The 21675-nt window shown below is 46.8% G+C and overlaps 7 protein-coding genes across 7 annotated transcripts; 3 read left to right on the top strand and 4 right to left on the bottom strand.

Annotated features, from left to right (window-relative positions):
* Window positions 1–129: 129 nt before the first annotated feature.
* On the bottom strand, window positions 130–1831 carry T069G_00876 (alcohol dehydrogenase groES-like domain-containing protein; the record flags this gene model as incomplete). The annotated part of the gene is made up of 11 exons (XM_056168086.1): window positions 130–333; window positions 404–476; window positions 543–792; window positions 850–921; window positions 985–999; window positions 1057–1152; window positions 1213–1242; window positions 1293–1466; window positions 1531–1574; window positions 1636–1661; window positions 1721–1831. The coding sequence occupies 11 exons, from the start codon at window positions 1829–1831 to the stop codon at window positions 130–132; spliced, it is 1095 nt and encodes a 364-aa protein (XP_056033402.1).
* A 643-nt stretch (window positions 1832–2474) lies between these two features.
* T069G_00875 (fungal specific transcription factor domain-containing protein) lies at window positions 2475–5102 on the bottom strand (the record flags this gene model as incomplete). Its single annotated transcript, XM_056168085.1, has 4 exons — window positions 2475–4472; window positions 4578–4794; window positions 4851–4905; window positions 4967–5102. 4 exons carry the CDS (start codon window positions 5100–5102, stop codon window positions 2475–2477), a joined length of 2406 nt encoding a protein of 801 aa, XP_056033401.1.
* A 497-nt stretch (window positions 5103–5599) lies between these two features.
* On the bottom strand, window positions 5600–7319 carry T069G_00874 (cytochrome p450 domain-containing protein; the record flags this gene model as incomplete). The annotated part of the gene is made up of 2 exons (XM_056168084.1): window positions 5600–7116; window positions 7187–7319. 2 exons carry the CDS (start codon window positions 7317–7319, stop codon window positions 5600–5602), a joined length of 1650 nt encoding a protein of 549 aa, XP_056033400.1.
* A 945-nt stretch (window positions 7320–8264) lies between these two features.
* On the top strand, window positions 8265–9794 carry T069G_00873 (oxidoreductase FAD-binding domain-containing protein; the record flags this gene model as incomplete). Its single annotated transcript, XM_056168083.1, has 3 exons — window positions 8265–8346; window positions 8394–8563; window positions 8631–9794. The coding sequence occupies 3 exons, from the start codon at window positions 8265–8267 to the stop codon at window positions 9792–9794; spliced, it is 1416 nt and encodes a 471-aa protein (XP_056033399.1).
* An 821-nt stretch (window positions 9795–10615) lies between these two features.
* On the top strand, window positions 10616–11824 carry T069G_00872 (oxidoreductase family, NAD-binding rossmann fold domain-containing protein; the record flags this gene model as incomplete). The annotated part of the gene is made up of 2 exons (XM_056168082.1): window positions 10616–11216; window positions 11271–11824. 2 exons carry the CDS (start codon window positions 10616–10618, stop codon window positions 11822–11824), a joined length of 1155 nt encoding a protein of 384 aa, XP_056033398.1.
* Window positions 11825–11841: 17 nt separating this feature from the next.
* On the bottom strand, window positions 11842–12879 carry T069G_00871 (NAD dependent epimerase/dehydratase family domain-containing protein; the record flags this gene model as incomplete). The annotated part of the gene is made up of 1 exon (XM_056168081.1): window positions 11842–12879. The coding sequence occupies one exon, from the start codon at window positions 12877–12879 to the stop codon at window positions 11842–11844; it is 1038 nt and encodes a 345-aa protein (XP_056033397.1).
* A 2950-nt stretch (window positions 12880–15829) lies between these two features.
* T069G_00870 (uncharacterized protein) lies at window positions 15830–16288 on the top strand (the record flags this gene model as incomplete). Its single annotated transcript, XM_056168080.1, has 1 exon — window positions 15830–16288. The coding sequence occupies one exon, from the start codon at window positions 15830–15832 to the stop codon at window positions 16286–16288; it is 459 nt and encodes a 152-aa protein (XP_056033396.1).
* Window positions 16289–21675: the final 5387 nt, after the last annotated feature.

The following is a 21675-nucleotide window of genomic DNA, read 5'->3' as shown; positions in this document are numbered from 1 at the left end:
GAACTCCTCCGCTCTGCAACGCAGAGACGTAAAGTAATAGTCTGTATATCAAATTTACTTGATATTGCGCTGCCAATTTTCTTCAAAAGCTATCCTCAAAAGGCGCACGATTTACTTTACACCGAGCCATTAAAAACCTCCATTTGGGTGAATAATCACTTTGGTGTATCCCCCTTCCCTCTTATCAAATTTCTCGTATGCGACCTCCGCATCACCGAGGCTGATCTCGTGCGAGATGACAAAGCTAGGCTTTGCTTTGCCGGCGATAATCATGTCTCGTAGGTACCGATTATATTTCTTCACATTGCACTGACCAGTGCTAAGCGACAGGCCCTGGAGTAGGCAGTTAGAATACTGTGTGTGAATAGTGCGTACTATGCACCAATGAAGAACTCTTCCTTACCTTCTCAAACAACTTTCCAAAGCTGAGGCTGATGATACCCTTTGCCGAGTTTGAATCAGGCGCGCCAGGGTCGCTATCGGCAGGGAATACCAATAATTAGTTGGCGCATTGAATACAACTGCAAGTATGGATCTCATACCTGGGGACATAAAGCCCTGGAATTCCGAGCCCTCCACATGCTCGTGTGACTCGAATCATATTCTCAATAATGATATTTGGTCTTTCTGATGATCCATTGGGGTCGACAGCTTGGTATCCAACGGCGTCTACTGATCGGTCCACCATCCCACCGTTGTGGGCAATAATCTGATCAACTGCATCTCCCTTGGTAAAGTCGATGGGAATACAGTTGATGCTTTTTGCGACCGCTAGGCGTTCAGGGACTCGGTCTACAACGTAAACATTGGAGGCTCCGCGCAAAGTAGCCGAATAAGCAGCCATCAAACCGACAGGACCGGCACCAAAAACGGCGATACTTTCACCTGGCTGGAATCCGGATATTTCGACGCCGTGCCAGCCTGAAAGTTAAGCATTAGATAAGGGGGCCTGCTGAATGAGAATATTGCAATCCATTGACATACCGGTGGGAAATATGTCTGTGCCAACATGTTAGCATCAATGGCCGTCAAAGGAATGTTGAGTTTCTTAGTTACCTGCAAGAAGTATAAAGTCGGCTTCGTGCTCTTTTCCGGGAGGCAATTTGAGAGCATTAAAGTCTGCATAGGGGATGCGAATGTACTGCGCCTGGCCTGTATAATATTGTCAGAACTTTCATTGCTACGCCCATAAAGCATTTCAGAGACTCATACCTCCACGATAAGGGCCCATGGCGACATAGCCTGCGGCAAGTTTAGTAGAAGAAGCCATAATTCAATCTTCAACATCTTACCATATGCGCCACCTGCAAACCCAGGATTGACTCCGGTACAAAATGCCGTCTTTCCTTCCTCGCAATTGCGGCAACGGCCGTCAGCGACATTGAATGGCATAACAACACGATCACCTTTCTTGAGCAACGTGACACCTTGGCCTAGCTCTTCGACGATTCCCATGTTTTCGTGACCTTTTTCCGTTTAGCTTCCATTATTTTTTTTCCCGATCCACGCGACCATATAATGTCTTCTTACCAAATGTAATCCCTGGTTCAGCGGACGTCCGACCTTCGTACATGCTATAAAACTGTGAGTTTTTCTATTTCTTTGAGAATTGTAAGACTCCCTCCATGTACCTACTGGAGATCCGAGCCACAAATCGCTGCCTGGAAGTTGTCAGCACATTGATGATGCAAGATTGGTTTGATGTAAATTGATCACTAACAGTGGTAACTTTGACAATAATGTCATCGGGGTGTTCTAGTTTGGGTTTCTCAATCTCTTCCACCTTGACCTTGTAGGGTCCGACATAGTTCAATGCTTTCATTGTAGACATGGTGATTGATGATACCGTTGTACCTAATCTGAGGTAGTGATTGGGTTATAATCTCAAACTGTGAAACCACGGAAACCAAGTTTTGTATGTCGGCTGTTGGCTATTACACGCACTCTCCATCTCTTTTAAGAAAGAAAATGATTTGGACGGTTTATCTTACAGCCGTGTGATTCTTATTTCCCCGCACCCAACTTCTTATATGTCACCTGCCTTATCCCCGCATCTGTAGTGAAGAACGCTGAGGGGAAGTCTCACGGGAATGACGAGGGAATGAGCGTAGACTCTTCGAGAACGGTTGCTTATGGTGAGGGGTTCTTGAAAGTTGATTGTAATGAATATTACAAGTGATTTGTAAGTGGAGGCGGGGTTCAGGAGTAGGGTCTAGGAATAAAGATTCGATCACCTCTGAGTATCTCTGGAGAAAGATCCATCTCTCAAACAAGTGATTAGACTACAGATTGTGAAGTGAGACGGATATCGGCCTCGAAGGATAACTATTGAACGACTCTACTACTGCTGTTATTAGATCTGACGAGATCTATATTACAAATAACGTATCTTACAGCCTACGAAGTAACAGTTCGAATGACTTCCATAGGAGATGACAACTATGTACCGCTATCTGGCCGCGCAAATGTAATATTCAGCTCCAGCTTTGTTCCAACAGATCAGCATATGCTTTCAAGCTCGCACTGACGACATCGACGATTTCCCACGATGTATTGCCATTAAAGATCCTAGCCCAAACCCGGATGATGGAGATACTCAATTGCCTTCCGGTGTCAAGATTCTGTATCAAGTTCAACCGATTTTCCATGGGAACTCTTATACCATGTTCAGTTTCGTCCAATAATCGTGTGATCCACAAAAACAGCATTCTTTCATGCTGAGACGGCTCTGTTGGTCCTGGAAGAGCCAAGAGCCACCTTGTCAGCAGATGAGCATACTCTACAGCGGCCAAACAGTGTTGTACGCTCCAATAAAATGAATGAGTCCTCGCTACAAAGTCAATACCGAGCTGTACGGGAATGGATAGGGCGTGAACCGCATGGAGAAGTGCGGTAATGAGCCCCGGGCCTCGTACAATAGTCTGCGGTGCATTAACCAGCGCTTGGGCAATAGTTGAAGGATCTCTTGTCATCAAAGCGCGATGGGGTCCCAGATCAACTTGTATGCGCACATAAATCTGACCGAGCAGGGCGGCCGAAGTGAATGCGATTGGTCCAGCTGGATTACGCGGGTCGGTACTCGACTCTGGGGTGTCTTTCCAGCGAGATTTCCAGGTGCGAAGGACTGCGTCCAATCCTGTTATGTCGCGTGCCTGATGATCATGATCTAATGGAAACAGACACAACTGACGGGCGAAGTAAAGCTGCTGGAATAAAGCATGTAAGAGAATATGATTCCCAAGAGCAGTTGATGGTGTCTCGTCAGTGACCGAAGCTTCTCCCTTACTAAAAAGGGAAGCAAACGACCTCTGGAAAGGGACATTGGGTCTCTTCCCCACTGACTCGTATGCCAATCGCCATTCATTCGCATCTTGTGCCGACCAGAGGGCGTTAGAGCAAGGCATATCAAGCCCAAGATCAGCATTTAAGAGCAATGGAGGCGTGTTATACATTAGGCAGTGAAGGTTAAGAAAGCAGTAGGCAATAAATTTGGTGCGCCTATTGAGCTCCCTGCTGACCCATGTATGCCAATTCACGTCATTTGAACCATCCATCAGGTCAAAACTTTGAGCTGGTTCGACGAGGCCGTGCGCGCGAACCAAGGACGCGAGAGTATTATCCAAGAATCCGAGTTCTTGCGCTATTGTCCCGTTGTTTCCCCAAGTTGCATAAATAATAAGCAACAGAAGAGTCTGGATTATTTCCACTGTCTCGTCAAGATTATCCTCACCGGCAGCGCCAGCTGGAAAGTTTGACAAGAAAGTAGGTGCAGGAGAGTTACACTGTGCTGAATTTGTTGTATAGCCAGCCTGTATTCCGTAGCCTTTTTGTTTCATGGTCTCCGAAACAATGGCTCGTGCTGCATGAAACAGATGCACCCCTTGACTAGTTTCGAAACGATATTGCGAGCCACAGGCAGCAATCGCCAGAACAAGAGCCGGGTTACAGCTTTCTATGTGTAACGTCGGAGAGTGTATGAACGGAAGATGTTCATTCAAACCATCAATGAAACCATGAAGGAATCGAGACAAGGCATATTTAGACGGAGGTGTGAACCCCTTGGGTAGAACTCGGTGAAAGCCGTCAATGGTGTTCAAAAAAGAACGATACTGCGACTCGCTTATGTTGTGTATTGAGTGAAGTCTGATTGTGTCCGCTGAACTCTGAAGCCGGTTTTCGGCCTCACTTCCGTCAGGCTGCAGAGAAGGTAAGCGAGACCCAAAGTTGGAGAATAGCGCTTCCTCGGCAGCATGGCTTTGCAGAGAGTGGTCTTCTGAATCGAACTCGTTCGCCACTGCATCCTTTAGCCCGGCTTGGGGAGCGACCGCAGAATCGGTTGGGAAAATCCATTGCTCAATGGATGGAAGCCCTTCAGATTCCCATTGTTCAGATAGCCCAATACTTTCCAAGAAAGTGGCAAAGTCTTGCATTGGATCCCCCCCTTGGATCATCAATGGGAGAGATGCGGGCTCCTAGATAGAATACTATTTAGCACCTGCTGCATAGGATTGGGAGATGAACTCCTTCAAAAGAAGAACATCTGCAATAAAGTCGAGTCGTTTTACTTTTACACTTACATTCAGAGTTTCTTCTAGCGCGCTGTTGGGCGTCGCGTAGGTTCCATTTGTCCAAGGGGCCAGAGGCTGGTTACTGGCAGAAGTTCTTGTATTCCCATCTGGGATCAGGACACTTTCTGATGAAATATGTCTCGGGTGGCCTCCAGTCTCATACTGCTCCCGTTCTTGATGAGACTGTGTTGCGTGCACAAGTCTCTTATGACGAATCACCAAATCACTGTCAAACAATGATTAGTACTAGGTTAAATATAAGGCGTTGATAAGTAAACCAACTTTCTACCAAAGGATCTTGAGCATATTTCACACGAAAATGGCTTATCATTAGTATCTACAAGTTGCAATTGGTTAACCTTCTAGCTCTAATCAGTGTAAAGGTGAAATTGGCCTACGGCTTCTGATGTGTCGCTGCAAGTGCTCGAGACGTGAGAAGGACCGCTGACAATATGGACATAAAGGCGGTCTGGAACGTCCCTGTTTACTTCGGGTCGAAGATTTCTGTGACCGTGTGGCAACTGGGGCTTCCATGGCGCAATAGTCGCGACATTCGCGGCCAACTAACAGATGGATTTGACAATGATGGGGAGCGCAGACGTTGAGTTAGCAGAATCTGGGGTAGTGGAATTTTTTATATAGGGAGGCTAAATGTGAAAAGTGGATCTGAACTATAGAACTATGGATTCCCTTTTTTCGCCCCATGTATTTATTACACGAAGGCTAAAGAAGCATAAAAGTAATGTCCTTGCGTAATTGTGTATAATAGTTACTATTAGGTATGAGGATTTTACGCCCGTTTTCTAGCTCTGTCGTAATAGGCATAGAGGCGCCACTTGGTGGCTGTTTTCGGAAGGGGTAAAAAGATGGACAGACAGACATCATGTGACGGATTCAATGAAGCATGCATATCAATATACCTTCTAAATGAAGCACAAAAACATTTATCACGCATTCGTACGGCAAGGTGTTCTGAAAGGCAAGAGAAATTAGCAACTTCATACTTTACTATGCTATTTCAAAATTTTCTACTACGTGGGCAGATTTGTTCTTCTCTTGACCGACACGTAAAGATTCAAAGGCCGAACAAGTTGAAACTCTGGGTCGTATTGAACATTCTCACTCCCATCCCGAATAAATTCATAGCGGTATATCAACTCGCTAAAAATAATCTTGGCTTCGAGAAGAGCAAAATTGAAACCAATGCAGCCACGTGGACCCGTTGCAAAGGGGAGATACATGCCACGATGGCGGCCTTTTACCTCAGCGGTGTCCCATCGATCCGGGTCAAATTGAGAAGGGTCGTGCCAGTGATTGGGATTGGTGTGAAGACTGTGGAGAGCGCAAACAACCACGCTGTCTGCCTTCAGGCGGTATCCACCGGGAACAATGACATCCGTCTTCGCAGTTCGCGCAGGCTGGAAGGCAGGGTTGTGGAGGCGTTGGGTCTCCTTGACGAATTTATCAAGGAATGACAGCTTGCTAACAAGATCGACTGACCATTCCGTCGTTTCGCTAATGCCATTGTTCACAAGCTCCTGGAGCAGGCGCTCTTGATTGCCGGGGTGCTCGGTAACGGAGTAGATGAGCCAGGACAAAAGGGATGCGGTGGTCGTAAACCCAGCTGAAGTCAGCATGACAATGTTGGGTACAATCATCGAGCGGGGGAATGTCTCTCCCTTCTCGTCCGTGCCCTTGATAAGGTACTCGACGAGGTTAGATGCCTTCAAAGCGGCGTCCGCCATGGGCATCTTCGGCATCGCCGTATCAGAAGTCTCGATGTCTGAAACGATACCCTCTATCAACGCGTAACAGAGCTTATGTGTTTCTCGCAACTTCTTAGGATCTCCAAAAGGGAGATTCTGATACCAAGCACCCCGAGATGCCACCCTCTTATTCAATTGGAACATGGTGAGGATAGATAGCGGGATCGGGTGGAACGGCGCGTCTGCATTGACCAGGTGACCAAAGTTCTGGCCCAAGATGACCTTGCCAATGGTCTCGGAGGCTAGCTTTACCATGTACTGGTAGGCGTTCCACGAGCGACCACTTTCAGCAAAGGCGTCAAACACAGCGAAAGAGCGCCGAACCGTTTCCTGAATCAATGGTGCATAATGTCTCACAGCTTTGGGACCCATTGATGTTGGGAGAAACTTATGGCTGAGGCGCCAGGTCTCGGTCTCAGTGTCTCCAACAAAAGTCGCGATGTTATCTTTTACTCCCCAAAGAGGATGATCTTCATTGATCTTTTTCGAAAAGTATATGGATTCATTGAGGGCGACGGCGGCGATTTCAGGATCGTCTGTGAGGTAGTTCGTCTTTCCCATATTTGTCGTCTTGATCAACCCCCCATATTGGCGGAACAGACGAGTATGGTTTCCGAGATGATCTGGGAAAATTTCGTAAAAGCTTCCCACAATTGGGAGGCCTTCTGGGCCATCAGGCTCACGAACGGCCTGATTGTCGATTCTGATGCCGATAGGTTCGGTGGCGTCTAACACATCGCTGACAATATTGATGGAGCCATAGGAGGTGTGAAAAGACACTCCTTATTCGAGTTGGTATGTCAGCGATATCATTCTCACTACCTAGGGAAAACATTACAGCATCAATCATACCGCTTGGTTGAACAATATGGAAATGCCGTGCGACGGCACGCTTCAGCTCATCTGGACCGTAGGTTGGAGATACTAGTATGGATTGTGCTGTTGAGACATCGTCTCCTACTAGAAAGAAATTCTTTGATGCCATGATTTGATCGAAAGCAGACAAAAGACTTGATTAGGTAGCATTCCGTTATGCCAGTATGGTCTTGTTGTAGATAGGGATCGCTGTTATTTATGGTCTCAGTCAACCATCAGTATCCCCTCTTACGCCCATCCACAGAGAGTTTCAGCGCTCCTACGACAAAAGGCATCCACAAGTCTGGTTGGGATTATTAGTGCAAATGGCTTCAAACCCGACTGTCTAACTGTTGCATTGCGGGGTAGATCTACGGAACCTCTGGATCAACCGCAGCTAGGTACTATTAGGCATTACTTAATGATTAGACAAAGTGATATATCAGGTACTTCAATAGCCAGCCGAGAAGCAAACGCAGAGTCAGTATCTCATTATTTGGTCCAAAACTCTCGTAGCTTTGAGACAATGATACATGTACGCCACCTTCATGTCCAATTGTGACCCCGCATGCACCCCGCATAAACTTAAATACATTCGCCCCACCCCCACCGCGTTTAACGTTGGAAGTCAAAGGCAAAACGCTCCCCCACAAGGGAAAATCATCAATGGTCACTAGTCAATTGACTAAATACTACTATACTACTGACTTGGTGTTGGATTGATAATGATGCTGTATAATTGGAGCAGAATTTGTTCAAATTGTCTGAAAGCCGAGGTTATTCGCTGTGGAATTAATATTCTTTTTTTCACATCAGATGAATGATTGGTTGTGGACTGTTTATCCGAATGGGTTATGTATATTGCTTTACTAAGAGTAGGCACATGTCTATTATATAAGAGCTCAGGGTTATCCTTGTCATGACATGGGTCCCGCGATGCGTCTTCTTTCTAGCGAAGTTTGAGCAAGGTGATAGAGATAAATACAACCATCCACGTCTCCTTCTTACGATCTCATCTTCCAAGCACTATTATCTTTCATCTTTTATAACCCAAGTATCAAAAGTCCTTGGCAAGATGGGATTGAAGACTGTCTCCCTCAGAGATGTCCAGGCGCATAACCAACCGGACGATATATGGATGGTCATTCATAACAAAGGTTGGCATGGCTAAGCTGTCTCCGTTGAGAATTTTGATACTAACAAGAAGATCCAGTTTACAATGTTACGAGTTACCTAGAGGACCACCCAGGTGGTGTCGATATTCTTATCGGGGAAGCTGGCAAAGACACGACACAAGTGTTTGAAGATGTGGGCCATTCTGAAGAAGCGAGAGAATTGTTAGAAGATTTGCTAGTTGGCGAAATTCAGGCATCTGTGAGTGTGGTACTTATCGAACATATACTTTGAAAGATCTGTCATTGTTGACCAGGCTGGATAAAAGGATCGTTCTGCTACGGTAGAAGTTTACCGGCCGACCTTCGAAACAGTTAGCCAGACGACGACCATTCATACCAAATCTCAGTCATCGAAAGGCACTGCATCATGGTATGCAAGGGCCTTCTCCAAAATATTCATATTTGGAATTTTCGGCGGGACAGCGTACCAAGGCTACCACCACCGCAAGCTGTTGTCTCATTTTGCAGAGGCGTCTTCCAAAAACCTGCGAGTATCTGGTGGCCAATTTTGGGTTGGCTTTGGCATGGCATCTGTGGTACAAGCTCTGTTGACGTTCGGAGTAGTGTCATGGGGCGCTTCGAAACTGGATTTCCAGGAAGATTTTACTTCGTACCCAGCATACAGGGTTCAAGATCCAGCGACTCCGTTCATGTCTGCGCCTGTTGCTGCCGGACTGGGATGTCAACTAGACCCCCAGAAGTGGCGCAAGCTTACACTCCAAGAAAAGGTCAAGGTTTCGCCCAATGTATACCGCTTTGTCTTTGGACTCCCAGATTCATCGCGGCCATTGGGCTTACCTATTGGGCAACACGTTGCAATTCGCGCCCAAATTGGAGACAAAATGGTCTCTCGATCATACACTCCCACTTCGGATAATCGAGACCTTGGTCGCGTTGATCTTCTCGTCAAGGTCTATCCAACAGGTGTCATGACTCAACACCTTGAAAGCCTTACAGTCGGAGACAAAGTTGAATTTCGAGGTCCTAAAGGTGCTATGCGATACACCAACGGTTATGCGACTCACGTCGGTATGATTGCTGGCGGCACCGGTATCACTCCCATGTACCAACTGATCCGCGCCATTTGTTCGAACCCTTCGGATAAGACTTTCATCTCTCTTATATATGCGAACAATACCGAATCGGATATTCTTTTGAAAGAAGAACTGGATTTACTGGCGTCTCAAAACCCCCAAAATCTTCGGATCCATTACGTTCTTGCAAAGCCCCCTTCCAAATGGTCAGGCAGTGCTGGGTTCGTGACAAAAAGTATTGTCAAAGAGTATATTTACGAACCATCCAAGGATAGCCGTCTTTTACTCTGTGGCCCCCCTCCAATGCTTGCAGCTATTAAGAAGATAGTGTCTGAGCTTCAGACCGAAGAACCTACGCTGTTGTCTGATATTGATAAGAAAGTATTTTTATTTTGAAGGTTTTCTTTTGAAGAATCGAACAACAAATGTATACTACTCGAAACCTTCTGATCACACAGGATGTAAGGAAACATTGTGTCCATAGTAATATAACCAAGGAATGGGGAATTCGGGTAAATGAGTCCATGATGTAATGTTGTTTCCTGTTTAACTAGACGCAGTGAGCATATTCAGGGCCAACGTCAACCCGGATTAAGTAATACCAACTAAGGTCACAGTAAGAGATGAAAGGCTACCGAGGAGAGGGTCTTGGGAGGTCAGCTTTACTTCATTATTTCTTCGGGCCCGCTCTCATGCTGCCCCCACCATTTGAAAATCACAAAATACTAATCAAGAGACATGGTCCGGCCGCCAAAACAGCTTTTGTCAACATATTTTGACCTGAATCATCCTAGTGGCAAGACCTGTTGAGCAGCAAATCCGGCCCGTTCACAGCTCACATGATTGTTATATCAATTTTGTGAATACGTACAAATCTACACTGGAGCTCTGTGAATCGCCCATGGGCTTGGATCATGGGCTTGGATTACAGGTAAGTCCGGTAAATGCATGTCTAATTCCGCAGATGATTACGAATCATACAGAATACGATCAGCTAATGTTTAGGCGCCATTCAATATCGACTCAAACTGCGTTTATCATGACTACGACAAATTAATACACTCACAGGTATCACATCATATACTGACTTGACTGCAATCTAGTATCCACTTAATATTCAAGAGCACACACTGGTAATGCACTTATAAAATCTTAGAGCTGCAATTCTCGTTTGTCTTCAATAAGCCGTAAATCAGGCAGGATTCCATCAAGCCAGCATGGCAACTATTCGTGTTGGTTTTATTGGACTCACTGCCGGAGACGGTAATGGCCTGGGTCCAGGTTCGTGGGGTGTCTCTGCTCTCCTGCCTACTTTCGTTCTTTCACCACACTATGAAATCGTTGCACTCTGCAATTCGTCTGTCGAGGCCGCAGAGAAGTCCATCAAGTATCACAAGTTGGCACCTTCCACTAAAGCGTACGGGAATCCGGAGGATATTGCCAACGATCCAGATGTGGACCTCGTTGTCGTCTCGGTTCATGTCTCGAAGCATTATGAACTGTCTATCCCCGCATTGAGAGCGAAGAAACAGGTCTTTTGCGAATGGCCGCTTGGGATTAATGCTGTGCAGGCCGGGGAGATGGTCAAGTTGGCTGAGAGGGAGAACGTAAAGACTGCTGTTGGTCTGCAACTTCGAGCTGATCCAATCATTAAGAAGGTCAAACAGCTCATCGAAACCGGAGTTATTGGTCGAGTGACAAGTACCATAGCCTTGGGCTGTTTCAACTATGCCCCGATCGATAGTTGGATGGCAGAGGCAGACTTTTACCTGGACTATGATAGCGGCGCTAATGAGTATCATATTGCGTTTGCTCACTGTGAGTTGGCAATGCAACTGTTAATTCGCGGCTTTAGAACTAATAGGCGGCAAGTCATGGATGCTTTCACTCATGTTCTAGGCGATTTTGCCAGTCTCCAGTCTCTCCTGGATATCCAGCACCCCACTGTCAAGACTATCGACTCGAGTTCTGGCGCTGTTGTCAATCCAGCACGTAAAAAGACCGCCCCAGACCACTTTTTTGTCCAAGGCAAGCTCGGAACTGGCGCCATTGCCAACGTCGCCTTCCGAAAGGTGAATAAGACCGTAGACGGAAAGGGTCTTAAATGGCTTATCTCCGGTACCAAAGGGGAAATTGAATTATCCATGGACGGACCTATGCTACAAATGGATCTGGAGAAAAAGCATCTTCGTTTAGTCATTGGACGAGAGGGGAAGGTACAGGATATAGATTACGATGATCCAGATGAACCTAAGTGTATAAGGAATGTGGCACCACCGGGCACCAATACTGCTAGGTTATTTGAGGGCTTTGCAAACAAGACAACTGCAGTTGCTAGCTTTGAAGAGGCATTCAAGGTTCATAAACTTCTAGATAAGATTGCTGAGGCGTCCGGCTTTTCTGTCAAGAACCAGACCCTGGTATAGCTTAGTTTAGGTGCTTATTATACACGATTATTTAGCTTCTCAGCTGCCAGAAGTTGTTCAAAAGAATCTTTCAAACAATCTCCCAGAGACCTATATTGCACTCCCAAGATTCTCTCCACTTTGCTCCCATCAACATTATACGTGGTAGCTTGGGCAGCTATCCAAGCACCTGGCTCGCCTGCATCAATCCGATTCTGTAACTCAGGCAACACCCTTCTTGCTTCATCCCTCACAAGTTGCCAGTGGCATCTTTGTGCAACCAAGAAACGTTCACCGCCTGCCCCTGGAACTTTCACAGCCGTAAGCAAAGCTGCAGAGACGTCGCGGACATCAACCCACGCTCCAAGGTGGCCAGAATTGTACGGCGGTGGATTCGGTGATGGGACGACAAGCTCCCATATCATCTGAGTCGATATGTTCAAATGATCAAGATCAACTGGCCCGACATGCGGTCCGAAGATTCCCGCTGGATCTACCGATACCATGTCAAAGGCGGGTGTGTTTTCCTTCATCCAATCCCACATACGCTTTTCAGCCAAAGCCTTTGATCCTATATACCCAGCCGCGTCCCCACCGTTTGCAGCCTCTTCGTATGTAAGTTGATTCCAGTCACTAGGAGAATATGTTTTCCCTGGAGCGAGGCCCAACGACAGGTCGAGAGTTGACGCAAAAGATCCAACATGGATGACACGTTTCAGCTGGGGCCCGGCAAATTTGGCCGAAGCCTCAAGGACTGCCACGCCACCCTTGATCGCAGGATCGAGAACGTCGGCCTTGACGTCTTTCGGGCTATTCACTAGCGGCGACGCTGTGTTGATGACAGCTCCAATTTTGAACTTCTCAAAGGCCTTTTCGAAGTCTTCCGCTTTCGTAATATCGCGCACTTCGACGATTTGTAGCTGTGAGGATAAATCGGGAAATATTGCCATGATTTTGTCGGCTGCAGCAACAGAGCGAACTGTTCCTACAACTTTGTATCCCTGGGCAATGGCTTCCTTGATAACATGAAGAGCTACATAGCCGTTTGCTCCAGTAACAAGTAGTGTATCAGCCATAGCTAGATGTTTAAAAGCCAGACAACACTTGAATAGTTTCAAAAAGAGGAGAAAAGTCAGATGTGTATAAACTTGAATGTCCTTTGGTCTTTTGATTTGGGAACACCGTCGCCAGTCCTATATACTTTGCTTTTACTTCTTGATCGTTCGGGAACAAAGGATCGGCTAGTTAGCATATTAGACATCACAGACGGATTTTACGGCTCAAAAGAATTATCACCGAGCATATAATATGCTTTATCAAATGGATTTTGAGAACCTACAGCAGTACACCAAATGGCACGTTTCGTATGTCTAAAAAGGAATACGGTGGTCGTTGCCAAGCCTTACAATAGCAGGATTTGGTTGTAACAGTTTAATCATCCGCAATTCGCTTCGGCGTTTCCGTTGCTCTTACATCGGATTTTAAAGGCACGATAGGATACGAATTGTGGAACTCATTGAATGACCATTGACTCAGGCCTCCTGTGCGGTAATGATAGCCACAGATGGTTCCAATGTGGGAGAGAAATCGTTGCCTCTTGGTAGATGCCTTACTGCTACTCTATACATAGAGTTATGATTTGATGGCTATGGAGTATCTTAATGTGTAGGCGTGAATGACTAATTTTTAGTCGCTCTGCAGGCATGGTCATAGGGTTATAAAGTGGTAAATCTACTGACAGGATACTTCCCATGAAGGTCTGGCAGATAATCCAAATAAGTCTGAATGATGCCATATTTTGATGGCACAATATTTCTGGCGAGGGAGAACGGGATGGGTATGACGACAATTGCAGCATTTACCACGCCTTCAATGAATGTTCCAGATAGGCCAGACTGTGTGCTGCTATCTGTACGACGATGAAAGCGTGTTCCGATGCTCAAGTTAGCAGTTGCCAGGACAGAGAAAATGATAAGGCGAGCAATCATGGTTTTCACTTGATAAGACGCCGATTTGTGACAAGCAAGGGCTTTGCGCAGGTAATTAGAACAGATATCTGCCGAGTAACTTTTATAATTACAGCTGCTGATCCATAACAGCTACTCTATATGATTTTATGAACTTCGCCTGATGCATAACGTGCTGCTTTCGTATACCATTCAAGGTCTTACCGCCTCGCGGTCTTTTCCCACGGCTTAGTGCCGATCAGAAACGCAATACTTTATGGGTCATCGTATGCCATTTTCGGTTTACGAGGTAACGCCACTAGCAACTGTAAATTCGACTGGACTTTCAGCTCATATTTCATCGACATTCGTTCATATCATTAAGCCTCCTTACTGTGGCCCAATCTGCTTGCCTAGAGACAAATCCATTCATTACTTCACCTACAATGGAAAGTGGCTGGACTCAGTCTAGTGTAAATGCCTGGCGGATTCGCGCGAGCTTAAATAATTGTTGAGATTGGTAATGTCGCCTCTATGAAGTAGACACTGTACGATCTGTTGGATTCGGGCATTGCGGCGGACACAAAAGATGACGATGGAAAGTCAGTCATCGACTACGCAAAGCAGGCCAGACTGACTTGGGCCGTTGAGAAATCGGAATTAGTTCTAAAATGTTCCGAATGTCCGAACGGAAGTCCAAATTCAGATCCGGAGTCTCATGCCGAACCAGCACAAGGTGTCAGAAGTGCGCTGAAGACAGAACTGAGTACATTCGCAAAGGGGTTCCAGATGTTTCATTGACTATTTTATCTTCCCCTGATGAATTCAATAGTACTAGCAAATAAACGGAGGTATCTAAATTTTGGGGGGGATCCTCTATACAAGTCAAACGATGCCGCTGTGATTCTCCTTGTCTTGCATTGTACTTAGGTGGTTCAAATGTCAAAGCATCATTCTCGCTTACTCCAACCACTCCTTGACGACTGAATTGGGCAAAATTGTCAACTGCTCTAAAATATTTATACTCTCCATTCCAAAGAGATTTGCTTGAAGTAGAACACCCGGGTTGAGTGCCGAGTTTGGTGTTGCGATTATACTACTGAAATAGTTTACCCTGTATAGATAATAATAACTGTGCCACTTCCAACAATTCGGAGCCATCCTCTGGCTTCGAACCCGTTAATTTCCAAATTCGGATGCGCTTCCGTAGCTCAGTTGGTTAGAGCTTCGTACTAATACTAGACATAACAATCTAGCCTTGGTAATGCGAAGGTCGCAGGTTCAAGCCCTGCCGGGAGCAAAATGCCCCAATGCGTTATCCGATACTTGGAATTCTTTTTTTGGTTCTCTTTTCGTTCATAACCTTTTTACGTTTTCTTTTTACGTTTTCTTTTTATTCAATTGGACTCGTTGCATCAGTGAAGAGGACGTCCTAAAATTTTCATGGCGTTCACGAATCAGCAAATGAAAGCCAGATCAATGTTTCAAAGACAACGGCCAAGGCCATTGCAACCCAAAAATGAACGTATAACGTTTGTTATGATTCAGATCCAGTGGAAATGTGAACTTTGCAGTAAAGATCTTTGTTTAGCACATATCCGTAAGTGCTAGAAATAATATCGAACATAGCTAACGCAACATTGCCTTGAGCTGATTGAATTGTCATCCGGTGCCAGCGTCACTATTGTCGTACAATCACGCCTTTGTTTGATGATGGCTTGCGACCATCACACTGTGGTCTAGAGTTGAACAAAGGGTGATTTTATGATGATGTTACCCTTTAATTTACAAGGTGTTTTCTTCAATGGTTTCCACTGTCCTTTGTATCGACCGCCTGCCGCATGTTGTGTCACTTGAACGTCAATATTAGTAGCTGAACTGCTGCAAAGGGCAAACACACGGAAACTATGATGGCGATTCACCGCCATCACGTCCATATACCTGTGAATAAACAAACCTTGTGAATCTATAAATTCCTGGATGAGTCGCGATTTCGGTTATCAGGAATCGATCACGAGAAGTCAGTTTTCCACCAAATCGCTAAAGAAAAAGAAGAGAAGCTACAGTTCTACAGTCAAAGATGGCCAGTACGTCAACCTCAGCCAGTTCAGAGGCCCTAGGTAAAGAAAGAGAGATTTTCGATCGCCTGTTTCAGCTTGACGAAGAAGATGTTGGTTGGATCAAGAGACGCATCAACAGGCACATTGCAGCCTGCAAACGATATGCCAGCGAGAGGCCGCCTCGATGGAGGGAAGCTCTGCGCGAGGCCAATGAGGCTTCCACGATCGCATTTGCTGAGGGCATGAACGGCATCGACTCCAAGATCAACTTTTACATAGCCCACTGTTACAAGGGAATGGGCATGTGGCGGGAAGCCCACCAATTCTACATGAACAGCACCGTCGATAATCAGGATATTTACTGGCTACAGGGGCTACAGTCATTGAGCAGGCAGAAGATGGAGGCTATGGAGCTCAGGCGGGTAAGAGGTTCTGGCAATTTGCGCACGGCTTATAGTGACATGACAAAGCTAGGATAGACAAGGATGCGGACTATCTGTGATATCTGAATAGAAGTACGGTCCATTTGTGAGTAGGATCACTCCTTCGGAACATGACGTCCTTTGATTGTACCACTTACATGACTTCGTAGGTTGCACTCCGGCAATCTAAGGAAAGATTCAGCTCTACGCAGCCTGGCCAACGCAACGATTCCCATGAAAGGGCAACGTGACAATGCAGGGTAGTAATATTGATTAATGGTAACCAATAAGCCTGCCCGCATGCATAGCTGAAGTGGAGGCTTAGAGCACGCACGCCTGGTGGTATGAAACGCCAAGACAGACGCCTTCCATATGTAACGTATTAGGAATTGATGTTTATGGAAGTTGAAGATGACTGTTTACATTCTCTTGAGATTCAAGGGCCGCTGCCAAGTATACAATGAGACACACCTGAGCTTACTCAAGTATATGGCTGCCGATTAGGAAGTCGGTAGCTCTAGGGCTTATGCTACTAACATTCATGGCATGATCTCTATTTCACGTAAGACAGAGTACTGTAAGCGGGATCTGCATAGCAAAATTCTTTTTATAATCAATCCAAGCTATGGTCGGTGTCTTCCGGCGTAGGTGTTTTATCTCCTTCCATGTCAGATAGGGGGCTGTTGAATATCCACTCATCCGGCTCATTCAAATTCTCTGAAGCACGTAGTAATCATGGAGTTTGGTAGGCATCTTGAGCGAGAATTAGAGAAACTCGTTGACTTTCCATCTTTGGTAAAATCAGAAAGGGGTGTTTCATTATAGGTTGCCACTGAAGTCATCGTACTTTTGCTAGTAGACTGTTGAAATCTCATATAGGATACATGGTACTAGCTTGTTCTTAATATCGACGAGATCGTTATTAGTTGTAGTACAAATCTGAAGTACGGATTTCTCTTCGCTTTGGCTGAATGATGGCTTATGACTTGTTAAATAAACATATGATAAGATATGTCGTTCTTGGCTCCTCTATTGTGTGTGAGAGATAGGCTTGATAAAGTGAGTGGGTTGTGATCTGCTTTAGTCTGGTGGAGACGTGGGTTCGCCATGGGCCCGGATCAAAGATATGATATGCTCCGTACTACTTCCAAATAGAGAAAAAAGAGAGCATAAAAGCAGCAATGAATGAAGAGGTTGCGCAGTGCTAAAAAAAGAAATTGCATGGGCTGACTCGCAAAAGAGTCCAAAACGATGGAACCCTTAAAAAGCGAAGCCCCCTGCCAGACTCGAACTGGCAATCTCAAGATACGCTCTAACAGACGCCAACCTTTTTGTAGGCTAGTGCTAATAGAAGTCTTGCGCCTTAACCATTAGGCCAAGGGGGCTTGTGATGCCAGACGAGCAAACTGTTTACTATAAACCAAGCGCAAATCGACGACCTACTAGATCTACCAAGGGTTGAACATCTACCCGGCGAAGGCGATGGGATGAGCTGCATCGATATCTATTTGATGTGTTCGGATTAGATACAGTAGCGTGGCGACAGCAGGCAGACAAATGATCCATGGCTAATGTAGCTCCAATAGGTAGGTCACTACCATCTAGCGTCTACCTAAAACCTGGGTGGGTTAATGACAAGCTCCCTGTTCTGTTCTGGTACTCTTAGATTACATGTACTTAGTCGCACTCCACCAGGCCGTTGAGCAGGATTGAAGCCATCCCCAGGAAATACTAATCGAACCATTTATTCTTCTGCTTGCGGTTCTAATTCTCTTAGAGGAAATGACAGGTTTTCTCATGTTTTTATCCAAATTGCAGCATACGAGTCCGGAGTATTTATGAATTCTGCCGCCAGCAGCTCAGTCAGCAGTTTCTCCGCCTGCCCTCTTACTTTTGTCCGAGAAAACGAAACAAACCTGCACTTATGCAACTTCCCCCCCTTCTTCACACTCCTCACACTCTCACGCCCCCGTCTCGACCTTCCTCTAGCCCACATTTCGTCGACAGGGCCGAATCCAATGTAACCCTCAGGTTGTGGGCGTCCCTCTGATTGGTGAGCCACGCCTGTCAAAACGCTCATTGAGCTTGGCTCTCTAATAATCCGAGTCCTAGGTTCGGACATTCACGTATCCCTCACGCTGCGAGCCCATCATGTGGCTACTGTATCGACATCATTGAGCATCGCGCTTTGTCTGCGCTGCAACCCAGAGGCGGCGGTTGGGGTTGCTTCGCGGGAGCTCGCCCAGGCCATCCTGCTTGCTGGTACGCGTATGGGGACATGCGACATGGGCCATGGAGATTTCTCACACGGGTCCGGGCCTGTGCTTGTATGTCCTTGTACGAGTACGGGTCGAACTCGGCATTGCCATATTGCGTGCTACTGTACTCCGTACTCCGTCAACGGGATTGCATTGCTTCTTTAAGATTCGGCTGTCCAAGTGCCGTGGCTTGTGGACCACCCGTTTTCACGGACCTACTGTATGTGAGCATGGCTCCTATCTTCCACGGCCTTATCGTCAGATTGGCAGGGCAAACGGAGCAATTATCCCGACTAACAACGGCCGTGCCGGTCAGACACAATCTAGATTCCGCAATGCCTGGTGCCGACATCTATATATGGCTACTATGGCTAGCCCTGTTCCTGTCAGATCTGCATCTATTGCCGACGGGCCACTTGCTTGTTTCTCTCAAACCCACAGCCAATAAGACTGGCCTTCCCCTGTATGCTCTTCCGCTAGATCCACACGGTCAGCACCAAGCGGCGTTGTGACCGGCGACAACGAGTTTCAGTTCCTCCGACGAATGACCACTCATCCTAACTCGACTATCGCGGCCGAGGTATTTGAAATCGCAGCGCAGACGGTCTTTGGTTGTTTGAGTCACGAACCACTGCGCCAGGCGCAGATACGGTGCAGTCGTGGAAAGGAAAACGGGCAGCCCCCCGGTCACGACAGGTTTGCGGATGCCATCGGTGGTTTCGTTTCAGCCGACGCCCTCAAAATAGTATTAAATCCGACATGGACTGATGGCGGCGCAAACTCCTTCCGTAGGGTCAATCAATCATTAATCATCCTCACCGTCAACAACGATAGCCATGGCATTTCCACGGCAGAATCGACATGGCAGGCGATCTCCCGGCTGCTTTTGCTGCGCTACTGCTTTTGCTGTTACTGCCAAGGAATACGAATGGAGCAACATCCAAGCAACGTGCCGGCCCGTGGCTAAATTCACATCACCACCACCTCCCGGCAATTTCGTCCTGGCAGAGCCAAAATAGCCAAACACTAAACAATCCCGAATGCGCATCACAGAAAGTTTATGACAGAACCTCTGCAATTCTCTGTAGAATTCTCAAATAAAGCCTCGGGACAAAACCTTGTCTCCATAAGCTTTGCGTGCTAGCAGAATATGGCCTATTTGCCTGCCTCTTTTAGCCAAGGGCTAAATTCATGCGACGTCTAAAACTTTTTTTCTGTTTATCTCGGGTCCAACCTTGTCATAATCCTCGCAAGAGGAAGAACAAACTAATCGTCCTTACTCAAAGGGGATCAAGGCCGCCGTGTCGTGTCTCAACATATTTTCCGTTGCCTTGTCTGGACGATGCCTGCAAATTGTGTACTCTGTCCTGCGTACTCTGTCCGTGGACGGCCCTATTCTGGCGATCTCGTAGTCGGCCCGTCCCCGGGGAGTCAACACGAACGCAATGAATCAAGGTAGAACTTGGTTAGCTAAATCTCTCCCCCGCATTCTCTTCCTTCGGGATATCAAAGATGCATGGCTGGGCTCTGTCTGCCGACGATAATCTTGGTTGAGAGCATGAACTGCTCGACTTGATGTATTGGAAGGTGTAAGCGAGGGGGTTTCCTGGTGTAGCATGTCGAGACTTGGGCTGCCGTCTTACAAGTCTGTCTTGGGTGAAACGTCGTATCACACTCGGGTACAAGCTCCTGCCCGTTCTCGCAATGGTGGCATTGCATCACCAAATCCCAAAAATATCGCTACACAAGTACATAGGAGAGACAGTCTTATGGCTTCATAGGGCATGATTTGTAGGGCATGACGGCAGGGAGGGGGGAGAAATTAAACTCAACTGCGAAGATGGGCCCAATCGTTGCATCGTGGATGGCCAGCCAAGAAAGGCTAGCAACGAGAAGGGAGGGAGGGATTTTCCCATGTCGACGTTTTCATATCATCATGATCTGTCTAGAGTGGAGGAGGGCTGCATTATCAGATTTCTTTCGAGTCCACCAGGCTCTGGAACAAGTTGTTGGGGCCCCCCCAAGAGCGAAAAGATCAGCGTATTGCCCCCCCTGCGCCGGCGTTGTGGGCTCCTTACACGCGACTGACATGGATTTCGGCCGGCCGTTGCTCATGGATGATGTATCAAGGGCCGAATCTGCAATCTGGCGCCTGGCAGAAGGTGGTTGCAAAGGGAAGTTGCAAGAGAATGCTGGGGGAAGATGGCGCTTGGCAAAGAAACATAAAGGCAGACGCCCTGGTACCACCGGTATTCTTTCGCCCCTTGGCCAGAACATTTATGCATTCCGCTCGTTCGGTGTCGTAGAGCATATACCTGCATAATCTCTCCGAGTCGACTGAAACGCTGCAGTGTTGAGTTTGAAAGCTTGGGACGGTGTGAAGCCTCAGCGACCAGCTTCAACTCACTTGAGGCCTCCCTCCCGTTCAGAACTTTATCAGCGAGATAGACTCTGGACTGATAACAGACTCCTTGAGACACCGCGTAAGCTTGTCCTCATACAAAAGTATTCACTTACAGATAGCTTATTCGCCCGTGCCGTCGGGGCCGGGGTAACACATGTCTGACAAGCATTATCAAGCAGGAACCACCGCGAAGAGAGCATCGAAAACGGCCCTCACCTTCCCCTTTGAAACGTCGATATCAGGTCGAAAATTCGCAATCTCTGCCTAGCATTGCCTGAACAGGCTTTGCTGACTTTGCCTTTTCCACAAGGGCATCGATACCAGGGCAAATAACCTGGCTGAGTTGCCGCACGGGCCGGTCCAGTGCCACTCTCGGCATCCACTCGAAGGTAAATATAGAACCATCTCCAAAAGGCACCGATGTACTTGCATGTAATCATCGACCGGCATTGCGTGGCGACAAGGTTTGCGTCTTGTGTCCTTGTCTGATAGCTGACCGATAGATAGTTGCTGCAAAAGGACATATACCCCCTCTTGGTGCACGACATACTTTGTTGTACTCACCAACTCAAATACTCTCCTTCACAGCAAGCCTCAACCTTGGCCTATCACAAATCACCTTCTCTTAGTCTTCATCTTCCTCCCTGTCGTACTATAACCCATAATCACTGCCGGCTCCAGGGGTTTAAGAGTAAAGCATAGGTCACTCTTTGGGCAATAGCTGCCTGCTTTGACGTGGACGTTATCCTGTTTCGAAACGGTTTACATCAAAGTCGCCCAAC

The sequence above is a fragment of the Trichoderma breve genome, chromosome 1 (assembly GCF_028502605.1).
Source record: "Trichoderma breve strain T069 chromosome 1, whole genome shotgun sequence".
In the NCBI taxonomy this organism is placed as follows: domain Eukaryota; kingdom Fungi; phylum Ascomycota; class Sordariomycetes; order Hypocreales; family Hypocreaceae; genus Trichoderma; species Trichoderma breve.
This window is presented reverse-complemented; position numbering and strand designations above follow the sequence as displayed.